The sequence below is a fragment of the Pseudorca crassidens genome, chromosome 10, assembly GCF_039906515.1.
Source record: "Pseudorca crassidens isolate mPseCra1 chromosome 10, mPseCra1.hap1, whole genome shotgun sequence".
NCBI lineage: Eukaryota > Metazoa > Chordata > Mammalia > Artiodactyla > Delphinidae > Pseudorca > Pseudorca crassidens.
This window is the reverse complement of record NC_090305.1, coordinates 36321761-36349710: the sequence shown is the minus strand read 5'-3', so window position 1 is coordinate 36349710 and position 27950 is coordinate 36321761. Positions and strand designations below refer to the sequence as shown.

The following is a 27950-nucleotide window of genomic DNA, read 5'->3' as shown; positions in this document are numbered from 1 at the left end:
TGATTTCTCATTACAGGAATGTAAAGAGGTCTACGCTTTTTTCTCTCATCAATTACTAGACAGTCTTCAAAAAGCTACACGGTTATCTTTGGACACAATGAAAAGAAGAATATTTGTTGCCAGGCAAGTTGAAAATATGCTAAATATGTCTGGTAAAACTATCACAACGTAACACTAAAGCACTTTTTATTTTTATTAATTAATTTTAATAATTGTAAAATTTAAAACACGGCATTTATGAAAAGACTGTATGAAAACAAGCGTGTAATACTGCAAGAACACTGATAAATGAACAGCCATGTTCCTAGCACCCAGGCCAAGACAAAGAACACTGAACACTACCAGTACCCTTACTGGTCCTTCCTCTGCTCACCCAAAGGTAACCACTATCCTGAACTTGATGTTTATCATTGTCTTGGTTTGCCTGACAGTTTACCCCATGTTTGTATCATTTAATTTGCCTGTATTTGAACTGTGTTCAGTATTGCTTTTGAGGTGCATCTATGCTGGTAGATTGGGTTGTTTCCAGTTTGGGCTATTGTGAACATTCTTGTGCCTGTCTCCTGATGCACCTGCTCAGAGTGGAATGGCTGGGCCCTGGGCTGTGTGCATGCCTCAATTTACCAGGCAGTGCCTAGCATGAGAGTGCCTATGGATCCTCATCCTTGCACACAGTTGGTGTCATTCAATTAAAAAATTGTTGCTAGCATATAGGGTGTGAAATGGCGTCTGACTGGGATTTAAATCATTTAAATCATTTTCCTGGTTACTGATGAGGTTAAACATATTTTCATGTTTATGAGCCATTTGTGCTTTCTCTTTTTAAAAATTTGCCTTCCCTTCCCTTCCCTTCCTTCCCTTCCCTTTCTTTCCCCCTCTCTTCCTCCCTCCCTCCCTCCTCCTCTTTCCCTCCCTTGTTTCTTCCTTCCTTCTGCCTGTTTTTCTATTGGATTGGATTTATTCATGGGTGGTCTCAATATATTATTTTGTTGATGATACTTTTAAACTCCTATTTATGATATTCTTTGCTGAGTTTAAAAATATTCAAATCTATCAGTCTTTTCCTTAGTAGTTTGTGATTTTTATGTCTTTTAAAAGAAATCTTTCTGTACTTCATAATATCTTCTAAAAGTTTTAAAGTTTTATCTTTTGCAGTTAGGGGTTTAATCCACATGGTATTTATTTTGTGTTTAGTGTGAGGTAGGAGACCAGTATATTTTTTCCCATATGGTTAATTAGTTAAAAGAAAATTAATTTTTCTTTTGGAATTGTTATTTAAATTACACTGAATCTATAGGTAGATTTGGAGAGAATTAGCATCCTTACAATATTGAGTCTTCCATTCAGAGTCACGGATTATCTCTCCATTTATTTGTCTTTTTTATTACTTCTCAATGAAGTTTTGTAATTCCCTGTGTAAAAGTCTTCTACATTTTTGTTAGGTTTATTTCTTGGTTATTCATTGCTGAATTTTAATTTACTTGCACTATTAAAATCTCCCAATGTGATAGTGAAGTTGTCAAATTTTCCTTCTGTTTCAGTCGTTGTTTTATATCTTTTAAGGCTGTGTTGTTAGGTGCATGTGATGTCATATAGTTAAGTCTGCCTAGAACACTGTTTATTTTATTTTTATTTGATGAGCCTCTTTATCCATATTAATCTTGATTTCTCAAATTATTTTTAGTCTGTCATTAATTTTACTTTCCCAGATTTTTTGGTATACCTTTTCTATCCCTTCATTTAATTTTTTCTGTGAAGCTTTTTTGTTTTACCTTTTAAAAGCATAATATACCTGATATATTTTAATATTGACATAGAGTTGATTTACAATGTTGTGCCAGTCTCTGCTGTACAGCAAAGTGACTCAGTTATACACATATATATAGATACATTCTTCTTTTATGTTCTTTTCTATTATGGTTTATCACAGGATGTTGAGTATAGTTCTCTGTGCTATACATTAGGACCTGTTGTTTATCCATTCTAAATGTAGTAGTTTGCATCTACCAACCCCAAACTCCCAGTCCATCCCTCTCCCTCCCTCCCTCACCCTTGGCAACCACAAGTCTGTTCTCTATGTCTATGAGTCTTATACCTGATATTTTTATTTAATCTGATTATTTCTGCCTTTTAAAGAGTTTAATCTGCTTACATTTTTGTGATTTTTTAATATAGTTACACTTAATTTATGACATTTTATTTTGTGGTTTCTTACTATCCTTTGTCTGGTTCATTTATTATCTGTTCCCTTTGGAATGGATAATTTTTCCCTTTTATTCTCTTTCCTATACTTAAGTTCTTTCAGTAGTTACCTTCAAATTTAGAACACATATATTTAGCTATATTTTTAAAAAAGTACTGTGTATAGTTTTTTCAATTTTCTCATTTCTAACTACAAGGGCCTTGGCATGAAGTCTATCTACTTTCTCATTCTTTGATTTATTTATTTATTTTAACATCTTTATTGGAGTATAATTGCTTTACAATGTTGTGTTACTTTCTGCTGTATCACAAAGTGAATCAGTTATATGTATACATATATCCCCATATACCCTCCCTCTTGCGTCTCCCTCCCACCCTTCCTATCCCACCCTTCTAGGTAGTCACAAAGCACTGAGCTGATCTCCCTGTGCTATGCAGCTGCTTCCCACTAGCTATCTATTTTACATTTGGCAGTGTATATATGTCAATGCTACTCTCTCACTTCATCCCAGCTTACTCTTCTCCCTTCCTGTGTCCTCAAGTCCATTCTCTATGTCTGCATCTTTATTCCTGTCCTGCCCCTAGGTTCATCAGAAGTATTTTTTTTTTTAGATTCCATATATATGTGTTAGCATATGGTATTTGTTTTTCTCTTTCTGACTTACTTCACTCTGTATGACAGACTCTAGGTCCATCCACCTCACTACAAATAACTCAATTTCGTTTCTTTTTATGGCTGAGTAATATTCCATTGTATATATGTGCCACATCTTCTTTATCCATTCATCTGTCGATGGACACTTAGGTTGCTTCCATTTCCTGGCTATTGTAAACAGTACTGCAATGAACATTGTGGTACATGACTCTTTTTGAATTATGGTTTTCTCAGTGTATATGCCCAGTAGTGGGATTGCTGGGTCATATGGTAGTTCTATTTTTAGCTTTTTAAGTAAGCTCCATACTGTTCTCCATAGTGACTGTATCAATTTACATTCCCACCAACAGAGCAAGAGGGTTCCCTTTTCTCCACACCCTCTCCAGCATTTATTGTTTGTAGATTTTTTTTTTTTTTCGGTATGCGGGCCTCTCACTGTTGTGGCCTCTCCTGTTGCAGAGCACAGGCTCCAGACGCTGAGGCTCAGCGGCCATGGCTCACGGGCCCAGCCGCTCCGCAGCATGTGGGATCTTCCCGGACCGGGGCACAAACCCATGTCCCCTGCAACGGCAGGTGGACTCTCAACCACTGTGCCACCAGGGAAGCCCTGTTTGTAGATTTTTTGATGATGGCCATTCTGACCGGTGTGAGGTGATACCTCATTGTAGTTTTGATTTGCATTTCTCTAATGATTAGTGATGTTGAGCATCCTTTCATGTGTTTGTTGGCAATCTGTATATCTTCTTTGGAGAAATGTCTATTTAGGTCTTCTGCCCATTGGGTTGTTTGTTTTTTTGATATTGGGCTGCATGAGCTGCTTGTATATTTTGGAGATTAATCCTTTGTCAGTTGCTTCATTAGCAAATATTTTCTTCCATTCTGAGGGTTGTCTTTTCGTCTTGTTTATGGTTTCCTTTCCTTTGTAAGTTTCATTAGGTCCCATTTGCTTATTTTTGTTTTTATTTCCATTTCTCTAGCAGATGGGTCAAAAAGGATCTTGCTGTGAATTATGTCAAAGAGTGTTCTTCCTATGTTTTCCTCCTAAGAGCTTTATAGTGTCAGCCCTTACATTTAGGTCTTTAATCCATTTTGAGTTTATTTTTGTGTATGGTGTTAGGAAGTGTTCTAATTTCATTCTTTTACATGAGCTGTCCAGTTTTCCCAGCACCACTTACTGAAGAGGCTGTCTTTTCTTCACTGTATATTCTTGCCTCCTTTATCAAAGATAAGGTGACCATATGTGCATGGGTTTATCTCTGGGCTATTTATCCTGTTCCATTGATCTATATTTCTGTTTTTGTGCCAGCACCATACTGTCTTGATTACTGTAGCTTTGTAGTATAGTCTGAAGTCAGGGAGCCTGATGCCTCCAGCTCTGTTTTTCTTTCTCAAGATTAATGTGCCATTTAAAGCTTGTGTTTCTTTATTTATTTTCATTTTGGATGATCTGTCCTTTGGTGAAAGTGGGGTGTTAAAGTCCCCTACTATGATTGTGTCACTGTCGATTTCCCCTTTTATGGCTCTTAGCATTTGCATTATGTATTGAGGTGCTCCTATGTTGGGTGCATAAATATTTACAATTGTTATATCTTCTTCTTGGATTGATCCCTTGATCATTATGTAGTGTCCTTCTTTGTCTCTTGTAATAGTCTTTATTTTAAAGTCTATTTTGTCTGATATGAGAATTGCTACTCCAGCTTTCTTTTGATTTCCATTTGCATGGAATATCTTTTTCCATCTCCTCACTTTCAGTCTGTATTTGTCCCTACGTCTAAAGTGGGTCTCTTGTAGACAGCATATATACAGGTCTTATTTTTGTATCCATTCAGATAGTCCATTCTTTTGGTTGGATCATTTAATCCATTTACATTTAAGGTAATTATCGATATGTCTGTTCCTATTACCATTTTCTTAATTGTTTTGGGTTTGTTATTGTAGGTCTTTTCCTTCTCTTGTGTTTCCTGCCTAGGGATGTTCCTTTAGCATTTGTTGAAAAGCTGGTTTGGTGGTGCTGAATTCTCTTAACTTTTGCTTGTCTGTATAGATTTTAATTTCTCCTTTGAATCTGAATGAGATCCTTGCTGGGTAGAGTAATCTTGGTTGTAGGTTTTTCCCTTTCATCACTTTAAAGCCACTCCCTTTTGGCCTGCAGAATTTCTGCTGAAAGAAGAAACCTTATGGGGATCCTTTTGTATGTTATTTGTTGCTGTTCCCTTGCTGCTTTTCATATTTTTTCTTTGTACTTAATTTTTGATAGTTTGATTAATATGTGTCTTGGTGTGTTTCCCCTTGGATTTATCCTGTATGGGACTCTCTGCGCTTCCTGGACTTGATTGACTATTTCCTTTCCCATGTTAGGGAAGTTTTCAACTGTAATCTCTTCAAATATTTCCTCAGACCCTTTCTTTTTCTCCTCTTCTTCTGGGACCCCGTAATTCAAATGTTCATGTGTTTAATGTTGTCCCAGTGGTCTCTGAGACTGTCCTCAGTTCTTTTCATTCTTGTTTCTTTATTCTGCTCTGCAGTAGTTATTTCCACTATTTTATCTTCCAGGTCTCTTATCCGTTCTTCTGCCTCAGTTATTCTGCTATTGATTCCTTCTAGAGAATTTTTAATTTCATTTATTGTGTTGTTCATCATTTTTTTTTTGCTCTTTAGTTTTTCTAGGTCCTTGTTAAACGTTTCTTGTATTTTCTCCATTCTATTTCCAAGATTTTGGTTCATCTTTACTATCATTACTCTGAATTCTTTTTCAGGTGGACTGCCTATTTCCTCTTCATTTGTTTGGTCTGGTGGGTTTTTACCTTGCTCCTTCATCTGATGCATATTTCTCTGTCTTCTCATTTTGTTTAACTTACTGTGTTTGGGGTCTTCTTTTTGCTGGCTGCAGGTTCATAGTTCCTGTTGTTTTTGGTGTCTGCCCCCAGCGGGTAAGGTTGGTTCAGTGGGTTGTGTAGGCTTCCTGGTGGAGGTGACTGGTGCCTGTGTTCTGGTGGATGAGGCTGGATCTTGTCTTTCTGGAGGGCAGGGCCACGTCCGGTGGTGTGTTTTGGGGTGACTGTGAACTTAGCATGATTTTAGGCAGCCTCTCTGTGAATGGATGTGGTTTTGTTCCTGTCTTGCTAGTTGTTTGGCATGGAGTGTCCAGCACTGGAGCTTGCTGGCTGTTGGCTGGAGCTGGTTCTTAGCGTTGAGACAGAGATTTCTGGGAGAGCTCTCGCCAATTGATATTACATGGAACTGGTAGGTCTCTGGTGGTCCCATGTCCTGCACTCGGCTCTCCCACCTCAGAAGCTCAGGCCTGACACCAGGCCTGAGCACCAAGACCCTCTCAGCCACATGGCTCAGAAGAAAAGGGAGAAAGAAAAGAAAGAAAAAAACATAATAAATAAAAAAAATAATTAGAATAAGAAATTTTTAAAGTAATAATAATAATAAAAAAGAAGAGAGTGGGGCTTCCCTGGTGACGCAGTGGTTGAGAGTCCGCCTGCCGATGCAGGGGACACGGGTTCGTGCCCCGGTCCGGGAAGATCCCACATGCCGCGGAGCGGCTGGGCCCGTGAGCCATGGCCGCTGAGCCTGCGCGTCCGGAGCCTGTGCTCCGCAACGGGAGAGGCCACAACAGTGAGAGGCCCGCGTACCGCAAAAAAAAAAAAAAAAAAAAAGAAGAGAGTGAAGAAACAATAAACAAATCCACCAATGATAACAGCACTAAAAACTATACTAAGATAAACATAAAAGTCAGAAACAAATCAGTCACAGACAGCAAACCCCAAGTCTACAGTTGCTCCCAAAGTCCACTGCCTCAATTTTGTGATGATTCGTTGTCTGTTCAGGTATTCCAGAGACGCAGGGTACATCACGTTGATTGTGGGGATTTAATCCGCTGCTCCTGAGTCTGCTGGGAGAGATTTCCCTTTCTCTTCTTTGTTCTCACAGCTCCCGGGGTTCAGCTTTGGTTTTGGCCCCACCTCTGCATGTAGGTCACCCTCTGGCATCTGTTCCCAACAGACAGGATGGGGTTAAAGTAGCAGCTGATTAGGGGGCTCTGGCTCACTCAGGCCGGGGAGAGGGGGTGTATGGTAATTATAATGGGAATGTGGGGCGAGCTTGTGGAGGCAGAGGGCAGCGTGATGCTGCAACAGCCTGAGGCATCATGTGTTCTCCTGGGGAAGTTGTCCCTGGATCAAGGGGCCCTGGCAATGGCAGGCTGTGCAGGCTCCTGGGGAGTGGAGGGGAGGTGTGGGTAGTGACCTGTGCTTGCACATAGGATTCTTGGTGGCTGCAGCAGCAGTGTTAGCGTTTCACGCTTGTCTCTGGGATCTGCGCTGATAGCCGCGGCTTTAGCCTGTCTCTGGAGCTCGTTTAGGCGGTGCTCTGAATCCCCTTTCCTTGTGCACCCTGAAACAATGGTCTCTTGCCTCTTAGGCAGGTCCAGACTTTTTCACGGACTCCCTCCCGGCTAGCTGTAGCACACTAGCTCCTTCAGGCTGTGTTCACACAGCCAACCCCAGTCCTCTCCCTGGGATCTGACCTCCGAAGCCCGAGCCTCAGCTCCCAGCCCCGACTTGCCCCGGCGGGTGAGCAGACAAGCCTCTTGGACTGGTGAGTGCTGGTTGGCACCAATCGTCTGTGTGGGAATCTCTCTGCTTTGCCCTCTGCACCCCTGTTGCTGCACTGTCCTCCGTGGCTCTGAAGCTTCCCCCCTGCCACCCCCCGTCTCTGCCAGTGAAGGAGCTTCCTAGTGTGTGGAAACTTTTCCCCCTTCACAGCTCCCTCCCAGTGGTGCACGTCCTGTCCCTATTCTTTTGTCTCTGTTTTTCCTTTTTTTTTTTGCCCTACCCAGGTACGTAGGGAGTTTCTTGCCTTTTGGGAAGTCTGAGGTCTTCTACCAGCATTCTGTAGGTGTTCTGTAGGAGTTGTTCCACATGTAGATGTATTTGTGGGGAGGAAGGTAATCTCCACGACTTACTCCTCCACCATCTTGAAGGTCTCCCCATCATTGTTGTTTGCTGTTTTACTTTTTACCTTTTTTTTGAGCACTCAAAAATAATTTATTTACTGGTATATTTTATTAACGTCTCCAGGTTCTTGTGTATTTATTTTATACCCCTGGTTTCTCAGGGAATGTGAGGTGTAAACTCCGTTATTCTTCATTTTAAGTCTGAAACGATTTGGCTGGATAAAAAACTTTGTTTGTCTCTCAGCACTTTCAAAGTATTTCTTCAGTTTTTTCCTGACCTGTATTCTTGTTGATGAGAAGTCTGCAGTGAGTCTAACTAAAAATTGTATTTTATCCTTGATGTTCTGTAGCTTCCTTTCCTGGTGTGGATTTGTCTTTATTTAATCATGCTTTGTTCTCAGAGTACACTTTCTATTTGAGGGCTTATAGGGTTCCTTAATCCTGGAAAATCATCAGCAATTTCCTTTTTCAGTTATTGCTTCTGAGACATTCTCTTGTTATGGAACTCCTGTAGTTGAATGTTGAGTAAGTTGATCACATAATTGTTCCATCTAGGACACTCTTTTGAGTGAAGAAGCACTGTCCAGATGAAGTGTTAGGATGGACTTAAACCAGAACTGTCCTGGGCACCATGGACACGTGACCGTCTCAGATGTTGCAGCATCTCAGTCTCTCTTTCCTGTCTCCTAACTAGTCTGTCATATATTTTTGTCTTTTTGCCTTTCTGGGTTATGTTATGGGCAAGTATCTCTGTATCTAGCCTAAAGGCGATCTCATCTACTGCATCTTAAATATTTCAGTTAGTACTTTTTTCCTTATCCTCCAGATACTGTATCATTCCTGCCTTTTTAGTTTAGCAATTTATTATTTTTTGGAAGATTGCTTTCATTTATCTCTTTGAACATTCTCAATATATTTATTTTAGAGTTTGTCATACTTCTATACATTGAACTTTGTCTGGAGTGAGTTTTTGTTTCAATTATTGATATCTTTAGTCCTCTTTCTTGCTGTTAGACTTATGCATGCATATTGGGATTTTAGTTTGTAGACTCTCCTTGAGTGAGAAGTTTTTTTTGTTTTTGTGTGTTTCTCTCTCCTTCCCTCCCTTTCTAGGAGTTTCACTTTTGCCTCCACGTGACTCTTGGTACCTTAAGTGCAGAACTGGGTCCTATTTGTTCACAGTTACATATCCCCTGAAGAGATGCTGGGAAATGGCAGGTTTAAGCAGGGAGCACAGAAGTGAGCCGGCTTAGTGGCTTCTTGGGCATGCTGTGGACTTGCTTCTTTCACCCCAGGGCCACAGCTTTTGGAAAAGCTGCAGCTGCAGGCAGTAGGTTGACAAACTTTATGTTGCTGTTGTTTTGTCTCTCTTTACAAGTAGGGGAACATCACTTCAATGTCTGGCTTCGGGTAGCAAGCCTGGATGAGTCCCCTCTAACACGGACTACTTCAGTCCCTCAGAGTCCACAGGGGCCAACCTCCCACTCTCACTGCCTATTTCCTGACCAGAGCCCTGGCCAGGCTGTTGTGTGTTTCTGATGCGTTCCTGATTTGTGGAGATCCTAATCTTGTGTTCGAGCATTCTCAAGTCCTTCAGAGTCTATCCGTGATTGTGATGTGTTTGGCACAAAGAGGCATTTTTGAAGTCTGAACTCACTATGCCATGTTAATTTACAACAGTACTGATGTGAGTTTTGAAGAGGTATACATGAGTATAATATTGCAGAATCCTCCCTTGTCTAAAATGTCTTTCTCTTACCCTCACCCATGAAGGCTAGTAGGTCAACTTGGATCACAACCACTTTCTCTCACACTCCACAGATACTATTTCACTGGCTTCTTCTTTTTTTTTTTTTAATGCTTCCTTTTTCATTTTTATTTGTGGCACTTGGCTTGCCAACCTTCATCTGGGCAAGCCCTGCACACTCCATCCGCATAAACAGTAGAGATCTCTTTTAGTGATGAAGGATATTATTAATATATCTTGCCTCAACTGAAATGCAAACCCAATTTGATTTTTTCCTCAATGGGATGCAGACAGAGAACATCCGGATAAAAGGTGTTATCATTCACGAGGTCAAGACAGAACCGTTATTTTGTAGCTAAATGCCACTCACAAAGCACAATCACTGGCTTCTTTTGTTTCCATTTTCAGAGGCGGGTTTTGCTGCTAATCTGATTTTCTTTTCTAAGTAACGAACTGTTTCTTGCTGTTTACAGGATTTCCCCCTTAATTCTGGAAATTAACAAATTATGTGTTTAGCTGTAAGTCATTTTTCACCCATTAATCCCATCAGGCACACAGAAAATCATTTCAAGGTGAAAAAACAAGTCTGTTCTTAAGATTTGAGAAGGGCTATGCTTAAATTTATTTTATGTAGGGTTCCCACGTTGGATCTAGGTCGTAGAGCGTCTCTGAGCTGAGTGACCCACTGTTAAGTTACTTAAACTCTCTGTGTCTTGGTTTCCTCATCTACAAAATGGACATAATAATCATGGGATCCACATCAAGAGTTAACATGAGCATGAAATGTGTTGATTCATGGAAAGTGCTTGGAAAAGCGCCTGTCATACACTAAGCGTTCGATAAACATTACTTATCTTTTCTTTATTATTTCACTTACCTTTTCCTTAAGTAATTTCCTTCTCTTGTATTTTGCATCTGAAAGCTTGGAGAATTCCTTAAGCTAATCCTCTAGTTTGTCAAATAAGTCACCAAAGGATCGGCTGCGCTGTTCACCGCTTCTGTTAGTTCAGCTGTTTGATTATACTTTATGAAATTCTTGTTCTCAGGTTGTACCCTTTCAAACACAGTCTACACTTGTTTTATTGCTGCATCTTGATTTCACAGTGAGACTATGAATTAGAGGTTTTTTCTGTTGTTTCTTTGCTTGCTTGCTTTTAGTTCAAAGAGTTCCTTATCTGGGAACCATTGACCCTGAATACTAAAGTTGGGTCTCCACTGTGAATGTGGGGGCTTTGTTTCTTGTGATTTTTTTCTCCCCCAGTCTGCTTGTAGTTATGAATGGAGGTGTAGTTTTCAGTAATGATAACATTTCTTGCTGTGGAAAGTTTACATTTATTATAATTTTGTCTGGGATGGGGACAGAGATCAGGCAGAGGGAGATAACCAAAGTAATTTGCAGTGCTGGTATGTGTCATTCATTAATTGCACTCATGTGTCTGTGTGTGTGTCTGTACTTCTGTCTGAGCATAACTGATATTGTTTACAAAGGCAGTTTTGGGAAGGTTTTGACTAGAAACCTCCTGTTTAATCTTGTACACACACAAAAATAAAGTATATGAAGGCATACGCTTTTTGTTGGTGATTTTCAGCATCTGTTCTGGGGCTGGGAAAAGGAGTGCTTTTAGTAAACATTATTAGGTGGTACTTTGCTGAGAGAAAGCAACGTTAAAATACTAGAAAATGGGTAGGAGACAAGTTTTTCACTTCAAAGAATATTAAATCATTCAGTGTTCTTAATTTATGAACTAGTTCATGAAATTTGTGGTTCCATTGTAAATAACGTTCTCTTCATTAATTCAGTATTTTGAAAATTGTCTTTATTTTTTTAGGATTGAAACTTGCAGCATAACCAAGCTATTTATGAAATTTTAGGTTAAGGTTTATAAGCTAAATGTCCATCTTATTACAGCCCTTATGGACGAAAGCGGTCAGAAGATGTTATTTCCCTTCTAAAATCTGAAGTACATCTTGTGATTCCTAATGTGGTAAGTATTATTAAATATTCAAGTTAATACAGTGATATTTTGGTAATGTATTTAAGAAGTATAGCATTAGAACTGAACTTTTATTTAATCTCTTGGTCCTCTGTGCTTTTTGACTTCACCTCCGTATTTAACAAAAATCAAAGTGTATCATTTATATCTGTTGTAAAACTTACTTCTGCAGAGCTCATGGTGTATTAAAGGTTGGTGTAAGAGTTAAGTATCTGTTGGGCCATCAGTTAGCAAGTACCCTACAAACCATCTTGGTTTTTCTTACTTCAGACATTAAATTATCTAAATAAGGCCATCTCAGAAGTCCAAATCCCTATACTGAACACCCAACTGTAAGACAACCCATGGCAGAATAGAAACAAAGAAAGAGAGAGCCTGTGCCCTGAATTCATGGGTCCCTTGTGCCTTCTTAGGGCACTTTCCTCTACCACCCCTCCGGCTGCTTATTGACATCTGGAACACCAAGCCATACAGGATGACTGAGGTGCATTCTGTGACAAGCCAAGGGTTAAGGCCAGGCAGGAACAATCTATGGCTCACCTGACACCACATCTACACAGTCTGGCCTCCTGGAGGACAGCTTCTTTGCTTATTTGGTGCATTTCAAAGAACTGAGGTCAAAATCTTGGCAGTATAGTTTCTTCAGTTACTCTGCTTCATGGACATCCAACACCTGCCCACAGTGTTTGGCTGCAGCCAGCCACCCTCCCAGGGAAAGGATGACAAGTACTATGTTTGACCTTTCTGCCTGCAGGAATTGGTAGAATAGGAAAGCTTGAAGATCGGTAAAGTCTGCAGCCTACCTTCCTCTACCATCCCTCTCCTCGAAGCAGCCTTCCACTGGGCCAGCGGAGGCTCTCCCTGCTCAGTGGGGAACAGGTGTGGTGAGAATCAGAGGGATGGATTTTTATGTGTTGGCAGCACCAGGAACTTATTTCTTCTTTCCACAGGTAATGGTTCCCAGTTTGGATGACATTCAACAAGCCATTAACCGTATGATCCAATTAACCCTGGAGGTCAGCAGAGGAGTGGCTCACTGGGGGCAACAGCAGACCCGTCCCATGAAGACTGTCATTAGCAGCCCCTCCCATACCGCTACTGACGGGACCCATCCGAGCACAGGAAAGCAGTTGAAGAAGGAAGACAGTAAGAATGTTAAAACAAATCTTAGATGAATAGAGTCTTAGAACTATAACAGTTAGTAAATGGTCTTTCTGATTCTTCCTGGGTATGACAGCCTATAGATATTTTTACACTCATATTTATATGTGTATTGGTTAAATTTTACATTAAAAAAAAACTAGTGTTCTCCATCTTCCATCTTAAACATAGCATGCAGACATTTCAGATTTTGATCATGGGTGAACAAGTATATTTATCACTGTTCTACTACCGTAGTCTCAGATTCAAAGTTAAAAATGAAAATAAACCTTAGAACTAATTCTATTTTCAGCGTTGTATTTGATCTGATAAACTTAGTTTGCTAGAACATAGTGCTTAGAAAATCTGGGTCATGTGTTCTTTGTACATTGAAATATATATAAGCTATTCCCTTAAATAATTATTAGTGTGATATGACACTGACCCAAAATTCCATAGACATTTTTAGATACTTTCTTGTATAGAAAGCCAAATTCTTTTTTTCTTTTTTGCTGTTCTGCCACATTAACATTTTTATTTATTTATTTTTGACAAAAATTATATATATACATGATGTTCTGATATATGTATACCTTTGTGAAGTGGTTACCACAAAGTAAATAACATATTCATCACCTCCCATAGTTAACCATTTTTTGTGTGTGTGGTGAGAACACTTGAGATCTACTCTCTTAGCACATTTCAAGTATACATTATTATTAACTGTAATCACCATACTACACATAATGTTTCCAGAATTTAGTCATCATATTAGTGAAAGTTTGTACCCTTTGATCAACATCTCCGCTTTTCTTCCACACCACCCCAAGTATCATTTATAGATACTTCAGCTAACTGTTGCCATGCAGGAATACCAGGTTAAACTGTTGCCATGCAGGAATACCTGCAATCTGGAAATTTTCATGAAATCTCATGATTTTTTTTTTTTTTTTTTTTTTTTTTTGCGGTACCCGGGCCTCTCACTGTTGTGGCCTCTCCCGTGGCGGAGCACAGGCTCCGGATGCGCAGGCTCAGCGGCCATGGCTCACGGGCCCAGCCGCTCTGCGGCATGTGGGATCTTCCCGGACCGGGGCACGAACCCGTGTCCCCTGCATTGGCAGGCGGACTCTCAACCACTGCGCCACCAGGGAAGCCCTCATGATTTTTTAATTGTTAACAACTGCTTTAAAAAAGTAAGGAACTGTTTGGGCCAAACAAAAGTATCCGTATGGTCTCTGCTTGATGGAGAAAACTTGGGAGTTTCAGTCAAGGCTGTGACATGACTGGGTTTCAGCAAGAGATGTTTATCATGGTGGTTGTGTGATCTTTATATACCAGATGCTGAGTTGAAGACAAGCATATGTTGTCTCATTTAATCCTCACAAGTATTTCCATGAAGATTAAATAATTGGCTTAAGGTCATTTGGGTAGTAAACGTAGTGGCTCTCCTTTACCCACAAGCCTGTTCTGTAGGGTAGCAATTTCAACTCTTCTGATCTTTCCTTGGAGGACGTTTTGTTTTGGGGGGAGTGGTTAATCGGCGTCTTTCAGTTCTCTCCTCTGAATAACAGTTTCCCCACTTTAAAGAAACCTAGACCTCAAAATCTGACACAGTAGTTTAATAAGAATAAGTGAAGCTAGTGAGAGAATAGCTGTTAATTACTTGGAACGGGATGGGGGGGTCTTTAAGAAAATAAAGTTTAAAAAGTCTATAAATATTACAATTGATAGTATTTAAAGTTGAATATAGGAGTTATCTATAGGATAAAAATGTCTGTTTTCAGAATCTTTTGAAGAAATTATCCCCACACGGAAGCTGAAGAATTTTTATCTAGGTGTGGCAGAGCACAAAGATGTTTCCAAGCTGGTCCTCCTCCTTTCTTCCTCTGTGAATTCTCTCAGAAAGGTGGCTCATGAGGCCCTGCAGGACTTTGAAAAGTTCAAGACACTCTGGACAGAGGACCGAGACGTGAAAGTGAAGGTATGTTTCTGCTACTTGTGATGCAGTTTGGTTTTTTTTTTAACACCTTTATTGGAGTATAATTGCACTACAATGTTGTGTTAGTTTCTGCTGTATAACAAAGTGAATCAGCTATATGTATACATATATCCCCATATCCCCTCCCTATTGCATCTCCCTCCCACCCTCCCTAATCCCACCCCTCTAGGTGGTCACAAAGCACCAAACTGAACTCCCTGTGCTATGCAGCTGCTTCCCACTAGCTATCTATTTTACATTTGGTAGTGTATATATGTCCATGCCACTCGCTCACTTCGTCCCAGCTTACCCTTCCCCCTCCCCGTGTCCTCAAGTCTGTTCTCTATGTCTCTGTCTTTATTCCTGTCCTGCCCCTAGGTTCATCAGAAGTTTTTTTTTTTTAGATTCCATATATATGTGTTAGCATATGGTATTTGTTTTTCTCTTTCTGACTTACTTCACTCTGTATTGTTTATCTCTAACTCCTGTGGGAGGACCAAGAAAACATCAGTGATAATGATGAGAACTCAAGAGCAGAGGCCGAGAACCTGTAAATGCCACACACCTAACACATCATGTCTTGCATAATTCTCACATTGACACTGGGGCAGTTGATAATAATGAGGTTCAGTCAGATTTTGTTTAATTTGGTTAAACAGTTGAGTACTAATTATGTTCCAGACATGCCCAGAGGTCGGGTATTCAAGGGTGTGTCCAACTTACGTAGGCTCAGCTGTATATTTGGTTGGAGACTCAAGGAAACTTTAGAACTCTGAATAACCATTCAGAAATGTAAAATTCCCTCACATAGCTTCCTCTTTCAGTGCTAACTGTTCATCCCTTTCTCTACTGAGCCACTGGCCTGATAGCACATACAAGAGGAAAAATATATAAGCAGATGCAGTTTTCTAATTCAACTATTAGAGGCGTAAGATTTACATTGTCAAAAAGCCGAAGAAAATGTTGATTCTTTCCTTGCTACAGGAGTTTTTGGCTAACAACCCCTCTCTGACTGAAATCAGATCCGAAATTCTACACTATGCTACTTTTGAGCAGGAGATTGATGAGTTGAAGCCTGTTATAGTTGTAGGAGCACTTGAATTGCATACAGGTATTTTATAAATATTATGTAAAGTGTCTGTATTTTCACATGAAATGTTACTTCATTTAGAAAGCAGTTATTAAGCTACCTTGGTACAATATTATATATATTAAGTATTTCTGGACCAGCCATATTGTTCATATATATGCTATATATATTATATATTATCATATATTATGTATATATAATATTATACCAAAGTGACTTAATGTACTTGATACTAAATTGGCACTCAAACAACTAAAACTACAGGGGGAACTACAGGTTACTGCGAGGAGGGGATTGTGTACATGGGATAAGAGTCAAACAGTTTGAGGTCGCCTGAGAAGTTAGTCCAATTGGGGTTAGAGTATCAGAGGATTATGAGACAACCACTTAATGTCTGAAATCAAAAGCCCAAGCTGACTCTACTGCTAACTGTAGTGAGGGAGAGCTGTATTAGACAGGCACAGTGTTCTCAACAGTGTAGGCTGCTGGTCTCATATAGGGGTTACCTAGAGGAAATTGGGGAAATGAACGAAGGCTTCTAATGGGATGGCCAGAAACAGAGCAAGGCTCACATTGGATAGTGCTAGAACTAATTTCCAAAATTCTTCTCCATAGACTTGTGTCCTTCTCATGAATGGCTTAATATACTCCACCAGGATAGGAATGAAGTCTTCAGAATCCTTACAGAACATTTAATTCAGATGAACTACAGACTAACTACATTTCAAGTGCTCAGTGTGGCTAGTGGTCATCAAATGGACAGTGCAGTTATAGATGCTCAGATTACACATAAAATGAATTGTTTCAGAATGTCAGTTGTATTTTATTTTGACCTTTTCTTGTCTTCACCAGAGCCAATGAAATTGGCCTTATCAGTTGAGGCTAAGGCATGGAAGTTGCTACTCTGTCGATATTTGAATGAAGAATACAAAAAGAAAATGTCAGACATGATAGCATTTATCAATGAATACTTGAAAAAGTTATCTAGACCTATTCGTGATTTAGATGATGTCAGGTTTGCAATGGAAGCCTTGTCTTGTATCCGTGATAATGAAATTCAAATGGACATGACTTTGGGACCAATTGAAGTAAGAAATGATTGCATTTTTCTTTCTTGAAATGGTATTTTTTTTAAAAAATAGAGAAACACTAAAAAGTAGATTTCTTCATCTATTTTATTGCACAGTCTGCCTATTTTTCCTCTCTGATGTTGATGTCCTTGGAGGGACTGACAATTATCAACAGTGAACAGTATACGAAGGAATGTTACTATATTCATAATGCTGTGCTGGTCTAGACAGGGTTCATTTTTTTAAGCTGGCGCTTACATTTTACAGAAAAGAATGGTTGTATTCTCTCACTTCAGTCCTGACATGTTAGGCAAGTTCCCCAAATATCTTTGGCTTTTCTTAGAAACCAGTTATGTGTCTCACCTATGACCAGCGGCATACCATGGACAGATGGTGGGAGTGGTCCACTGAGGCTCAATAGTAAATTGTTGGAATTTATATCAACAAGAGATGTTTTTAGGGAAGAGTACTGTTTTAGTTCCTATTGCTCCTATAACAAATTACCGTCAACTTAATGGCTTAAAACAAATTGTTTTATAGTTGTAGAGGTCAGAAGTATGAAAATGGGTCTTATGGGGCTAAAATCAACTTGTCAGCAGGGGCTCTAGGGAAGAATCCTTTCCTTGCTTTGTCCAGCTTCTAGAGGCTGCTTGCATTCCTTGGTGGCTCCTGGCTCCCTTCCAGCAGTGCCATCACTCCTACCCATGCTGCTGTCATCACATCTCTAACTCTGAATCTCCTGCCTCCCTCTTTCCCTTAAATGGACCTCTGTGATTACATTGGGCCCACATGGCTAATACAGGATAATCTCCCCATCTCAAATATTTTTACTAATCACATCTGCAAAGTCCCTTTTGCCACATAAGGTGACATATTCACAGATTCTGGAGATTAGGGTGTGGATAACATTGGGGAGGCTGTTATTCTGTCTCTCACAAGTACTTATGACTAATGTTTAGAATTTCTGGCTCATGGTGATAATAAAAATCAGACTCAGTTCATTTTATTACTGTTTTTTAAATTCTCTGTGGACAATGCACTCCCTTATTGCCTGCAAACCTGGGGAATTGGCACTCCCCCTGCCTCCTTTTGGTACCCAGTGTTCACGACTGAGCATTGCTTTCTTGAACCCATTTAGAGTTTATACACTTTGGGAGCTAATGAAATTCATACCTTTACTACTTCTTTAAATCTTAGTATTTGGGTATTTTGAATGCTGACCACTCGCTTCTCAAGATTTAACAAATTATCATATCATTTTTTCCTGACTGCCGAAGCTTAGTTTTTCAGCATAAGTTCTTTGGTAAAGCCAGTTGCCAGCTCATCACTTTAAAAAATTTAGGCAAAGTTGGTATATAACATTATACAGATTTCAGGTGTACAACATTGTAATTCAATATTTGTATGCACTATAAAGTGATCACCACTGTAAGTCTTGTCACCATCTATCACCATACAGTTGATCCCCTTCACCCATTTCACCGTCCTCCAATCTCCTTCCTCTCTAGTTACCCACCAATCTGTTCTCTGTATCTATGAATTTGTTTTTGTTTTGTTTGTTCGTTAGTTTCTGTTCTTCAGAATATCTCCCACATCGTCATTTCATTCCATTCCTTATATAGCCAACCCATATCTTAATAGCGTATGAGAAAACATTTTGCACGGTGTTGTCACAAGATCAAGGAGGAGAGAGGCAGAAAATTATTCCAGGGAGTTTTTCCTAGGATAGTATCTCAAAGCGATTTGCCTACTCTCCACCAGAATCACCTTGGTGCTTATTAAATTCAGATTTCAGGGCCTGGGATCTAGAGTCAATATCTGATGTAAGTGATAATCTAAAGGACCTTTTTATACACATTTAATTTTGGGACCCATTCTTCTAGTCTTTGAAGACATAGGAATGTGTCTTTAGAAGACATCTAAGTCATTTGGCAGTTATATTCCTTGTGATGTTTCTGAACTCTACCCCCACCCCACAGGAAGCCTATGCTATTTTAAACAGATTTGAAGTTGAAGTAACCAAAGAAGAATCAGAAGCAGTTGATACCTTGAGATATTCTTTCAACAAATTGCAGAGTAAAGCTGTAAGTACAAATTTAATTCTTACTTTTTTTTTTTTATTGCTGTGTTGGGTCTTAGTTACGGTACACTGGCTCTTTACTGTGGCACATGGGCTTCTCTCTAGTTGTGGCGTGCGTGTGGGTTTTCTCTTCTCTAGTTGTGGCATGTGGGCTCCAGAGCACGTGAGCTCTGTAGTTTGCGGCATGCAGGCTCTCTTGCTGAGGCGGGTGAGCTGAGTAGTTGTGGTGTGTGGACTTGGTTGCCCCGCAGCATGTGGGATCTTAGTTCCCTGACCAGGGATCGAACCCGCGTCCCCTGCATTGGAAGGCGGTTCTTTACCACTGGACCACCAGGGAAGTCCCAATTCTTACTTTTTTATTAAGTCACTATCTCCAGAAAAAAATACATTTCAAACCTTTAAAAAGCTCAATATATATTATCTTAAAAGCTTTATTGAGATATAATCCACGTACTGTAACATTTACCATTTCAAAGTATACAATTCTGTGATTGTTAATATATGCACAGAGTTGCATGACAACCATCATTATCTAATTTTAGAATATTTTCTTCACCCCCAAAGCAACCCCATACCCATTAGTAATCACTCCTCATTTTCCTCCTTACCCCAGCCCCTGGCAACCACTACTTTTTTGTCTCTATGGATTTGCCTTTTCTGGACACTTAATACAGATAGAATCATATAATATGTAGTCTCTTGTGACTGGCTTCTTTCACTTACAGTAATGTTGTCAAGGTTTATCCATATTGTCTCACGTACCAGTACTTCATTTTCCTAATGTCCAATAATTCCTAGCATCTTTACATGTACTTACTGGCCATTTGTATATCTTCTTTGAAGAAAGGTGAATTTAAATCCTTTCCTTGTTTTTTAAATTGGGTTGTCTCTTTGAGTTGTAAGAGTTCTTTATATATTCTGGATGTAAGTCCCTTAATCAAAGGATTTGCAAACATTTTCTCTCATTTGTTGGGTTTTTTCACTTTCTTGATGGTGTCCTTTGAAGTACAAAAATTTTAAATTTTGATAAAGTCCAATTTGTCTACTTTTTCTTTCGTTGTTTGTGTTTTGGTATTGTATGTAGGAAACCATTGCCTAATCCAGGGTCATGAAGAGTCACTACTGTGTTTTCTTATGAGAGTTTTATAATTTTACCCTTGCATTTAGGTCTTTGATACATTTTGAGTTAATTTTTGTATATGGTGTGAGTTAGGGGTCCAACATCATGTAAAAGCATGTGGATATCCTGATGTCTCAGTGCCGTTTGTTGTAAAGACTATCCTTTCACCAATGAATTGTCTTGGCACCCTGGAGAAAATCAATTAACCATAAATGTAAGGGTTTATATCTGGACTCTCAATTCTATTCTGTTGATCCATATGTCTACTTCTATGCCAGTCTTGATTATAGTAGCTCTGTACTAAGGTTAAAAAAATTGTGGTAAAATACACATAACCTAAAATTTACCATCTTAATCATTTTTAAGTGTGGAGTTCAGTAGTGTTAAGTGTGTTCCCATTGTTGTGCATCCAATCTCCAGAACTTTTTCATATTGCAAAACTGAATCTACCCATTAAACAACAATTCCCCATTTCACCCTTTCCTCAGTTCCTGGAAACTACCATTCTACTTTGTCTTTATGAATTTGACTACTTCAGTTTCCTCATATAAGTGAAATCCTACAATATTTTTCTTTATGTAACTGACTTATTTCAGTTAGCATAATGTCCTCAAGATTCATCCATGTTGTAGCATATGTCAGAATTTCCTTCCTTTACAATGCTGAATAATATTCCCTCATATGCAGCATATACCACATTTTGTTTATTCATTCATCCATCAATGGGCACTTGTGTTTCTCCCACCTTTTGGCTGTTGTGAATAATGCTACTATGGACATGGGTGTACAGGTATCTCTTTGAGACCTGCTTTCAGTTCTTTTGGATACACCCAGGAATAGAATTGATGGATCATATAGTAATTCTATTTTCAGTTTTTTAGAACTGCCGTACTGTGTTTCATAGCAGCTGCACCATTTTACATTCCCAGCAACAGTGCACAAGGGTTCCAATTTCTCCACATGCTCACCAACACTTGTTATTTTCTGTGTCCTTGATAGTAGGCATCCTAATGGGTGAGGTGGTATCTCATTGTGGTTTTGATTTGCATTTCCCGGATGAAAAGTGATGTTGAGCATCTTTTCATATGCTTGTTGGCCATTTGTATGTCTTGCCTAGTTTTTTTGTTTTTTTGTGGTGCACGGACCTCTCACCACTGTGGCCTCTCCCGCTGTGGAGCACAGACTCCGGACGCGCAGGCCCAGCGGCCATGGCTCACAGGCCCAGCCGCTCCGCGGCACGTGGGATCCCCCCGGACCAGGGCACGAACCCGTGTGCCCTGCATCGGCAGGCAGATTCCCAACCACTGTGCCACCAGGGAAGCCCTCTTGCCTAGTTTTAAGTTGGGTTGTTTGTTGTTGGGTGGTGGAAGTTCTTTATATATTCTGGATATTAACTTCTTATCAGACATATGATTAGCAAATATTTTCTCCCATTCTATAGGGTGCCTGTTTACTCTGTTGATTGTGTCTTTATAATCCTTTTTATTTCTGTAAAGTAAGTAGTGATGTCCCTTCTTTCTCTCCTAATTTTAGTAATTTGAGTCCTTTCTCCTTTATTCTAGGTTAGACTAGGTAAAGTTTTGTCACTTCTGTTGCTCTTTTCAAGGAAGAAACTTTTAGTTTGTTGATTTTCTCTATTGTTTTTTATTCTCTATATCATTTATTTGTGCTCTTTTTAAATTATTTTTTTCCTTTTGCTTGCTTTGGGTTTAGTTTGTTCTTCTTTGTCTAGTTTGTTAAGGTGGATGGTTAGGTTACTGATTTGAGGTCTTTTTCTTTTAATGTTGGCGTTTATAGCTATAAATCTCTCTCTAAACATTTTTGAAGTTGGTAAATATTTAGCCATTAAAAGTGAACCCCAAGGGGCTTCCCTGGTGGCGCAGTGGTTGAGAGTCCGCCTGCCGGTGCAGGGGACACGGGTTCGTGCCCCGGTCCGGGAAGATCCCACGTGCCGCGGAGCAGCTGGGCCCGTGAGCCATGGCCGCTGAGCCTGCGCGTCCGGAGCCTGTGCTCCGCAACGGGAGAGGCCACAACAGTGAGAGGCCCGCCTACCGCAAAAAAAAAAAAAAAAAGTGAACCCCAAGGGAGGGTCCAGATTCTTTAATTATACTAAAAAATTTTATTGAATATTAATTAATTAATGTTGGCTTAAAATTTCCTGTTTATGGAAAGATTTGTCACTGAGATTGAAGCAAGGCACAGTAGCAAGGACACAGAGCTGAATTTGGGGTCATGACGTGTGATTCTGGCTCTGCCACCAGCCAGTTGGGTGGTCTTATGCAAGTTAATAACCTTTGTTTCTCAGTTTCTTCATGTGGCCCTTTAGGAATATTTTAGAAGCTTTTAAAAATGCAGTTATGAGGCTTGAGATGATGTACATAAAATACTTTTTCAATGCTTATTTCTATTTAAGTTCAATATTGACTAATCACTTAATTTGAAAAGTGCTTGCTGGTTAGTCTAGACAGTGAGTCTTAGCAAGGAAATGGGGAGCCCTCTGTTGAGATTTAGTGAAGCCCAGTTTTCTATTATTGTTCAATTTAACAGATTCACTTGGGTTTTTCTGCCATTTCTCTGTTAGTGTTAAACCTACTGACCCAGTCTTTACTACAGTCACCATTAAGCTTAAAGCAGTATATGTGCCAACCCAGAAAGATGCTATTGTTGAGAGCAGTTAAGAGCAAGAGCCCTGGAACCACACTGCTAGGTTTTGAATCTTGACCTTGTCTCATACTGGTGCTAGGACGTTGAGGAAGTTAGTCTCTGTGGGCCTCGATTTTCTCACTTGTAAAATGGGTATAATATTAGTATTTACCACGCAGGATGGTTGTGAGCACTAAATGAGTTAACATATGTAAAGAGCCTGGCAGAGAGAAAACATGAGTTAAGTGCTAACTATTATGAATGCAGGTTTAAGCAGAAGCTTTGAAGACGATTGTGGAAGACATATTTGCTATTTTTTTAAACCAAGAGTAATATCATTTTCTTAGAGGAAACTGCTCCAATTATTGGAACCATGTGAACCTACTAGAAATTGTTAATCCCAAACTGTGGCCTCGTCCCAGAGACAGCATGTGACTCAGACTGGGCCCACGGTAGTAACTGTTTCCTTGGCCTGAACTGGGTCAGCCAGAAAATGTTTTCCTACCTGCAGTTAGATAGCTTTGCCTCTTGGGTCATGAACTAGAATGATCTGAGTCTCTTGATGGTCCATTTGGATTGTTTATTTCTGTGTTTGTTTTTTTTTTTAACAAATAACATTGCAGAGACATCCTTGTTCGTACAGTACATCTGTGAGATAACAAACTTGCTGGAGCAAAATTGTAGTTTTCATTTAAATACATTACTTTCACTCTCACATTGAATATTCTTTTTTATTCCAGGTTTCTGTACAAGATGAACTAGTTCATCTGCAGGTAAAGTTTAAAAGTAGTCTACTTGAATCCGTGGAAGTTTTTCGTGAGGATGTAATGAATTTTGCAGAAGCATATGAGACGGTAATTTAAGTGTTGCCTGCTGTGTGTTAAGATGTTTGGTGGTATGTTTATATGAGGTCAAAGTAATGAACCCTGAGAAATACACTGTGATTTGTACATTGTATGTAAGAGGCTATCTTTGCATATTTGCAGCTATTAAAAAGGGGGGATAGCTCGTCCTTTAAGCATGTTTCATGTAGAAAGAGAGAAGATTTAACTGCTAAAAGGAGCAACAACTTTGGAAATTGTGGAAGGAACAAAGTCTGCTTTTGTCCTTTCTCAAGACCAGAATACTCATAATTAAAATGTAATACAGTTGTTGGAAGGCTGTAAGAAACTATAAATGCCTTAATGCCAGGGTTATGCAACTGATTTTTTTCCCACTAACTCTTAGAGAACCAATAGGGTCACTGAACATAAAAAATAAATGTCATCCTTGGTCAGTCCCACAGACTATTCAATCTGGTATAATGACTGATTAATGGTCGACCTCTTTGAAGTTAAACTCAGCAGTTGGATATAGTCCCCTAAAGTATTCTACTTTCTTTTAGTGGTCACAGTCGATCTGACATCATAAGATAATTTAAGCCCTTGGCGCTACTTTTTTAACATTTTTTTAACATCTTTATTGGAGTATAATTGCTTTACAATGGTGTGTTAGTTTCTGCTTTATAACAAAGTGAATCAGTTACACATATACATATGTTCCCATATCTCTTCCCTCTTGCATCTCCCTCCCTCCCACCCTCCCTATCCCACCCCTCTAGGTGGTCACAAACCACCGAGCTGATCTCCCTGTGCTATGCGGCTGCTTCCCACTAGCTATCTGTTTTACATTTGGTAGTGTATATATGTCCATGCCACTCGCTTACTTTGTCATAGCTTACCCTTCCCCTCCTCGTATCCTCAAGTCCATTTGCTAGTAGGTCTGTGTCTTTATTCCCGTCTTACCCCTAGGTTCTTCAAGACCTTTTTTTTTTCCTTAGATTCCATATATATGTGTTAGCATACGGTATTTGTTTTTCTCTTTCTGACTTACTTCACTCTGTATGACAGACTGTAGGTCCATCCACCTCACTACAAATAACTTAATTTCGTTTCTTTTTATGGCTGAGTAATATTCCATTGTATATATGTGCCACATCTTCTTTATCCATTCATCCGATGATGGACACTTAGGTTGCTTCCATGTCCTGGCTATTGTAAATAGAGCTGCAATGAACATTTCGGTACATGACCCTTTTTGAATTATGGTTTTCTCAGGGTATATGCCCAGTAGTGGGATTGCTGGGTCGTATGGTAATTCTATTTTTAGTTTTGTAAGGAACCTCCATACTGTTCTCCATAGTGGCTGTATCAATCTACATTCCCGCCAACAGTGCAAGAGTGTTCCCTTTTCTCCACATCCTCTTCAGCGTTTATTGTTTCTAGATTTTTTGATGATGGCCATTCTGACTGGTGTGAGATGATATCTCATTGTAGTTTTGATTTGCATTTCTCTAATGATTAATGATGTTGAGCATCCTTTCATGTGTTTGTTGGCAATCTGTATATCTTCTTTGGAGAAATGTCTGTTTAGGTCTTCTGTCCATTTTTGGATTGGGTTGTTTGTTTTTTTGTTATTGAGCTGCATGAGCTGCTTGTAAATTTTGGAGATTAATCCTTTGTCAGTTGCTTCATTAGCAAATATTTTCTCCCATTCTGAGGGTTGTCTTTTGGTCTTGTTTATGGTTTCCTTTGCTGTGCAAAAGCTTTTAAGTTTCATTAGGTCCCATTTGTTTATTTTTGTTTTTATTTCCATTTCTCTAGGAGGTGGGTCAAAAAGGATCTTGCCGTGATTGATGTCATAGAGTGTTCTGCCTATGTTTTCCTCTAAGAGTTTGATAGTGTCTGGCCTTACATTAGGTCTTTAATCCATTTTGAGTTTATTTTTGTGTATGGTGTTAGGGAGTGTTCTAATTTCATACTTTTATATAACACTTCTTTTTAATGTGTACTAAACATCTCTTTTAGGTTTGATTAGTCAACATTTTATTGCTCTATTATTCTATTACACTGGCAGTCTTGCATATTATTTAGCATATCCATAATATTCATGATTGTACAGACCATTTGGGATCTTTTTTGCAACTGTTTTCTGGCTCATGGCCACCAGAGACCGCCTTCTGCTTCTTCCAAGTATTCAACCTTATGTGTGTCTCTGTTTCCATATTGGGCTGGACTATTCTTGAAAGAAGGTTGTTCTCAGAGCCCTATCTCAGTTATTCTAATGCACAGCCACAGCATCCTCATTTATAATCATAAATGAAATGAAACAGAGCTCTTGTGTTACGAACTTCATATAGGATGTAATTTAATCACATTTTTTATTAGCTGTGTCAAGGTCCTTTAAAAAATGAATGGAAGTTACAGTGATGCAAATATACTAAAATTGAGTGTTATCATAGTCTGTGAATATAATTAAAACAGTTGAATTGTACATTTTAAATGAGTTGATTGTATAATATGTGAATTATATCTCAATAAAACTGTCGCAAAAAATAAATGAAAACTTCATGTACAGGACAAAATTAGATCATATAAATTAAAAATCATGGTTTTTGTTTAAAAGGAGATAATAGATAAACCTAATAAATAGATAAATACATGTGATTAGGAATTAAAATGCAGATTATATTATTCATTACAGGAAGGACCCATGGTTCCAAATATACCACCCCAAGAAGCTAGCGACAGGTTACAGATATTTCAGGTAAAACTACATTTTTTAGGTTACATTTACATTCCCTGCATTTATACTTAGGTGGCTTCCACAGTCATCCCACCAGGAAATATAGAGCTGTTGTCCAAAAACCAGTGTTTTCTTTACTAGGAATACCCAAGTTTTGCAGCAAATCTAGCCATATGAAGGCTTTCTGTAATTTATGCTTTAGTTTTGCCACATACTGGGTAGGTATTTCTAAATATTCCTTTACCTATGTTGGAGGTTACTTCATATCTCTTGATGATTGGGTTTTTCACCCCAAACCAAATAAATGGAGTAGTCAGTAACCTTGTTTTTGTTGCTTTATATGTAGGTTCCATGGATGGTTCAGGTTGGTTCCATGCACACTTTTGCCAGGAAGGTTCAATCAGTTTGGATGGAACCTCTTAAACTTCAGGTTCTCCTGAGATTGGTAGGGGTAGTTCAGGCTTTTTCCATCATAACCAACTGGAATTTTTCATATGCCATCTAATTTTCAAGTATCTCCCTTGATTTGAGTGTTTTAAAATAGGAAAGCCATACCCTGATAAGAAAAGTGTTTCTTCAGGATCATTGGAGCAAGCAGGAATTGCAGCTGGTCCCTAGTGGAATAAACTTATGCAAAGTAGACAAGATCATCTGTCCTGAGCCCAATGTCTCTGCTGCCTGATTGCAGGAGGGTAGGTCTGGCCCAGTAGATTTCTGTAAGATAACCCTTGTGCCGGCAAGGGTTTTCGTGGGATGCAGCAGGCACAAGCCTTTCACCTAAATATGTTCTCCTCAGATAAAAAGGCTAGTCCCATGTTACTGTTGGGGTTCTCCAGAACTGTGGCCATCACTCTTGGACTAAAACCAGCTCCTCCCATCACCCTTGCCAGCTCTTTATGCTGTACCCTGGAGGAAACTCTGATCCTTTACTACCTGAAGTCCTCAGATTTGGAGCCAGGGTCCCAGGGAGAGGCCTTCCTCTCTGGAGGAGCCAGGACTAAGGCTGATGTGGTGGCTGCCTGCTGAGCCAACAGGAACCTCTCAGCAATAAAAGCAGTAGGTAGTAATGTTGGATGGTGATAAGTGCCAAGGGAAGAAAAAGGCAGGGAAGGGGCATCAAGTGCTAGGCCGTGTGTATGTAAAGTGGAGGTGAAATTTAAAATAGGGTCTCCAGGGAAGGCCTCCTTGAGAGGTGACATTTGAGTAGAGACCTGGGGAAGTGAGAGAATGAGCCAGGCAGTTTATCTGGAGGGGCAGCTTTCCAGGCAGGGGAAGAGCAGTACAAAAGCCCTGAGTAAGAGCACGTAAGAGAAGCAACAGGAGATTAGTACGGCTGGAACAGAATGAGCAAGGAGATGGTTGTAGCAATAAGTCCAGAGAGCTAAGGAGACGACAGACTGTTAGCAGCCTTGCCAGCCCCTGAGGGGCACTGGCTTTGACTCTGAGTGAGATGAGTGACATGATCTTATGATTTCATGGGCCAGCCTGTCTACTGCGTTGAGAATAGATTATTAGGAGTCAAGGCTAAAAGCGGGGAGACTGATTAAGAGGCTATTGCAATATTCCAGGGGAGGGGTGATAGTAACTTGGACCAGAGTGGTGACGTTGGAGTTGATGAAAAGTGGTTGGAGCCTGGGTATATTATGAAGATAGACGCCTCCCTTCCTTGTCTTTCCCTTGGGAGTTATCAATGTATCAGTCAAC

The 27950-nt window shown here is 39.5% G+C and overlaps 1 protein-coding gene across 23 annotated transcripts in view; it reads left to right on the top strand.

Annotated features, from left to right (window-relative positions):
- Positions 1-27950, top strand: part of DNAH8 (dynein axonemal heavy chain 8) — a 327555-nt gene that overhangs the window by 76921 nt on the left and 222684 nt on the right. For 21 of the 23 annotated variants that reach the window (XR_010946846.1, XM_067753082.1, XM_067753093.1 and 18 more), the window contains 9 exons: positions 17-123; positions 11477-11552; positions 12512-12707; positions 14486-14682; positions 15664-15790; positions 16622-16857; positions 18819-18923; positions 23423-23536; positions 26205-26267. Coding sequence is in view for 22 of the 23 variants with exons in the window: in XM_067753082.1 (XP_067609183.1) it covers positions 17-123; positions 11477-11552; positions 12512-12707; positions 14486-14682; positions 15664-15790; positions 16622-16857; positions 18819-18923; positions 23423-23536; positions 26205-26267 (1221 nt within the window). In the remaining variant the exon portion in view is untranslated. The remainder of the gene's footprint in view (positions 1-16; positions 124-11476; positions 11553-12511; positions 12708-14485; positions 14683-15663; positions 15791-16621; positions 16858-18818; positions 18924-23422; positions 23537-26204; positions 26268-27950) is intronic. The other 2 variants (XM_067753083.1, XM_067753094.1) reach the window with 2 other exon arrangements.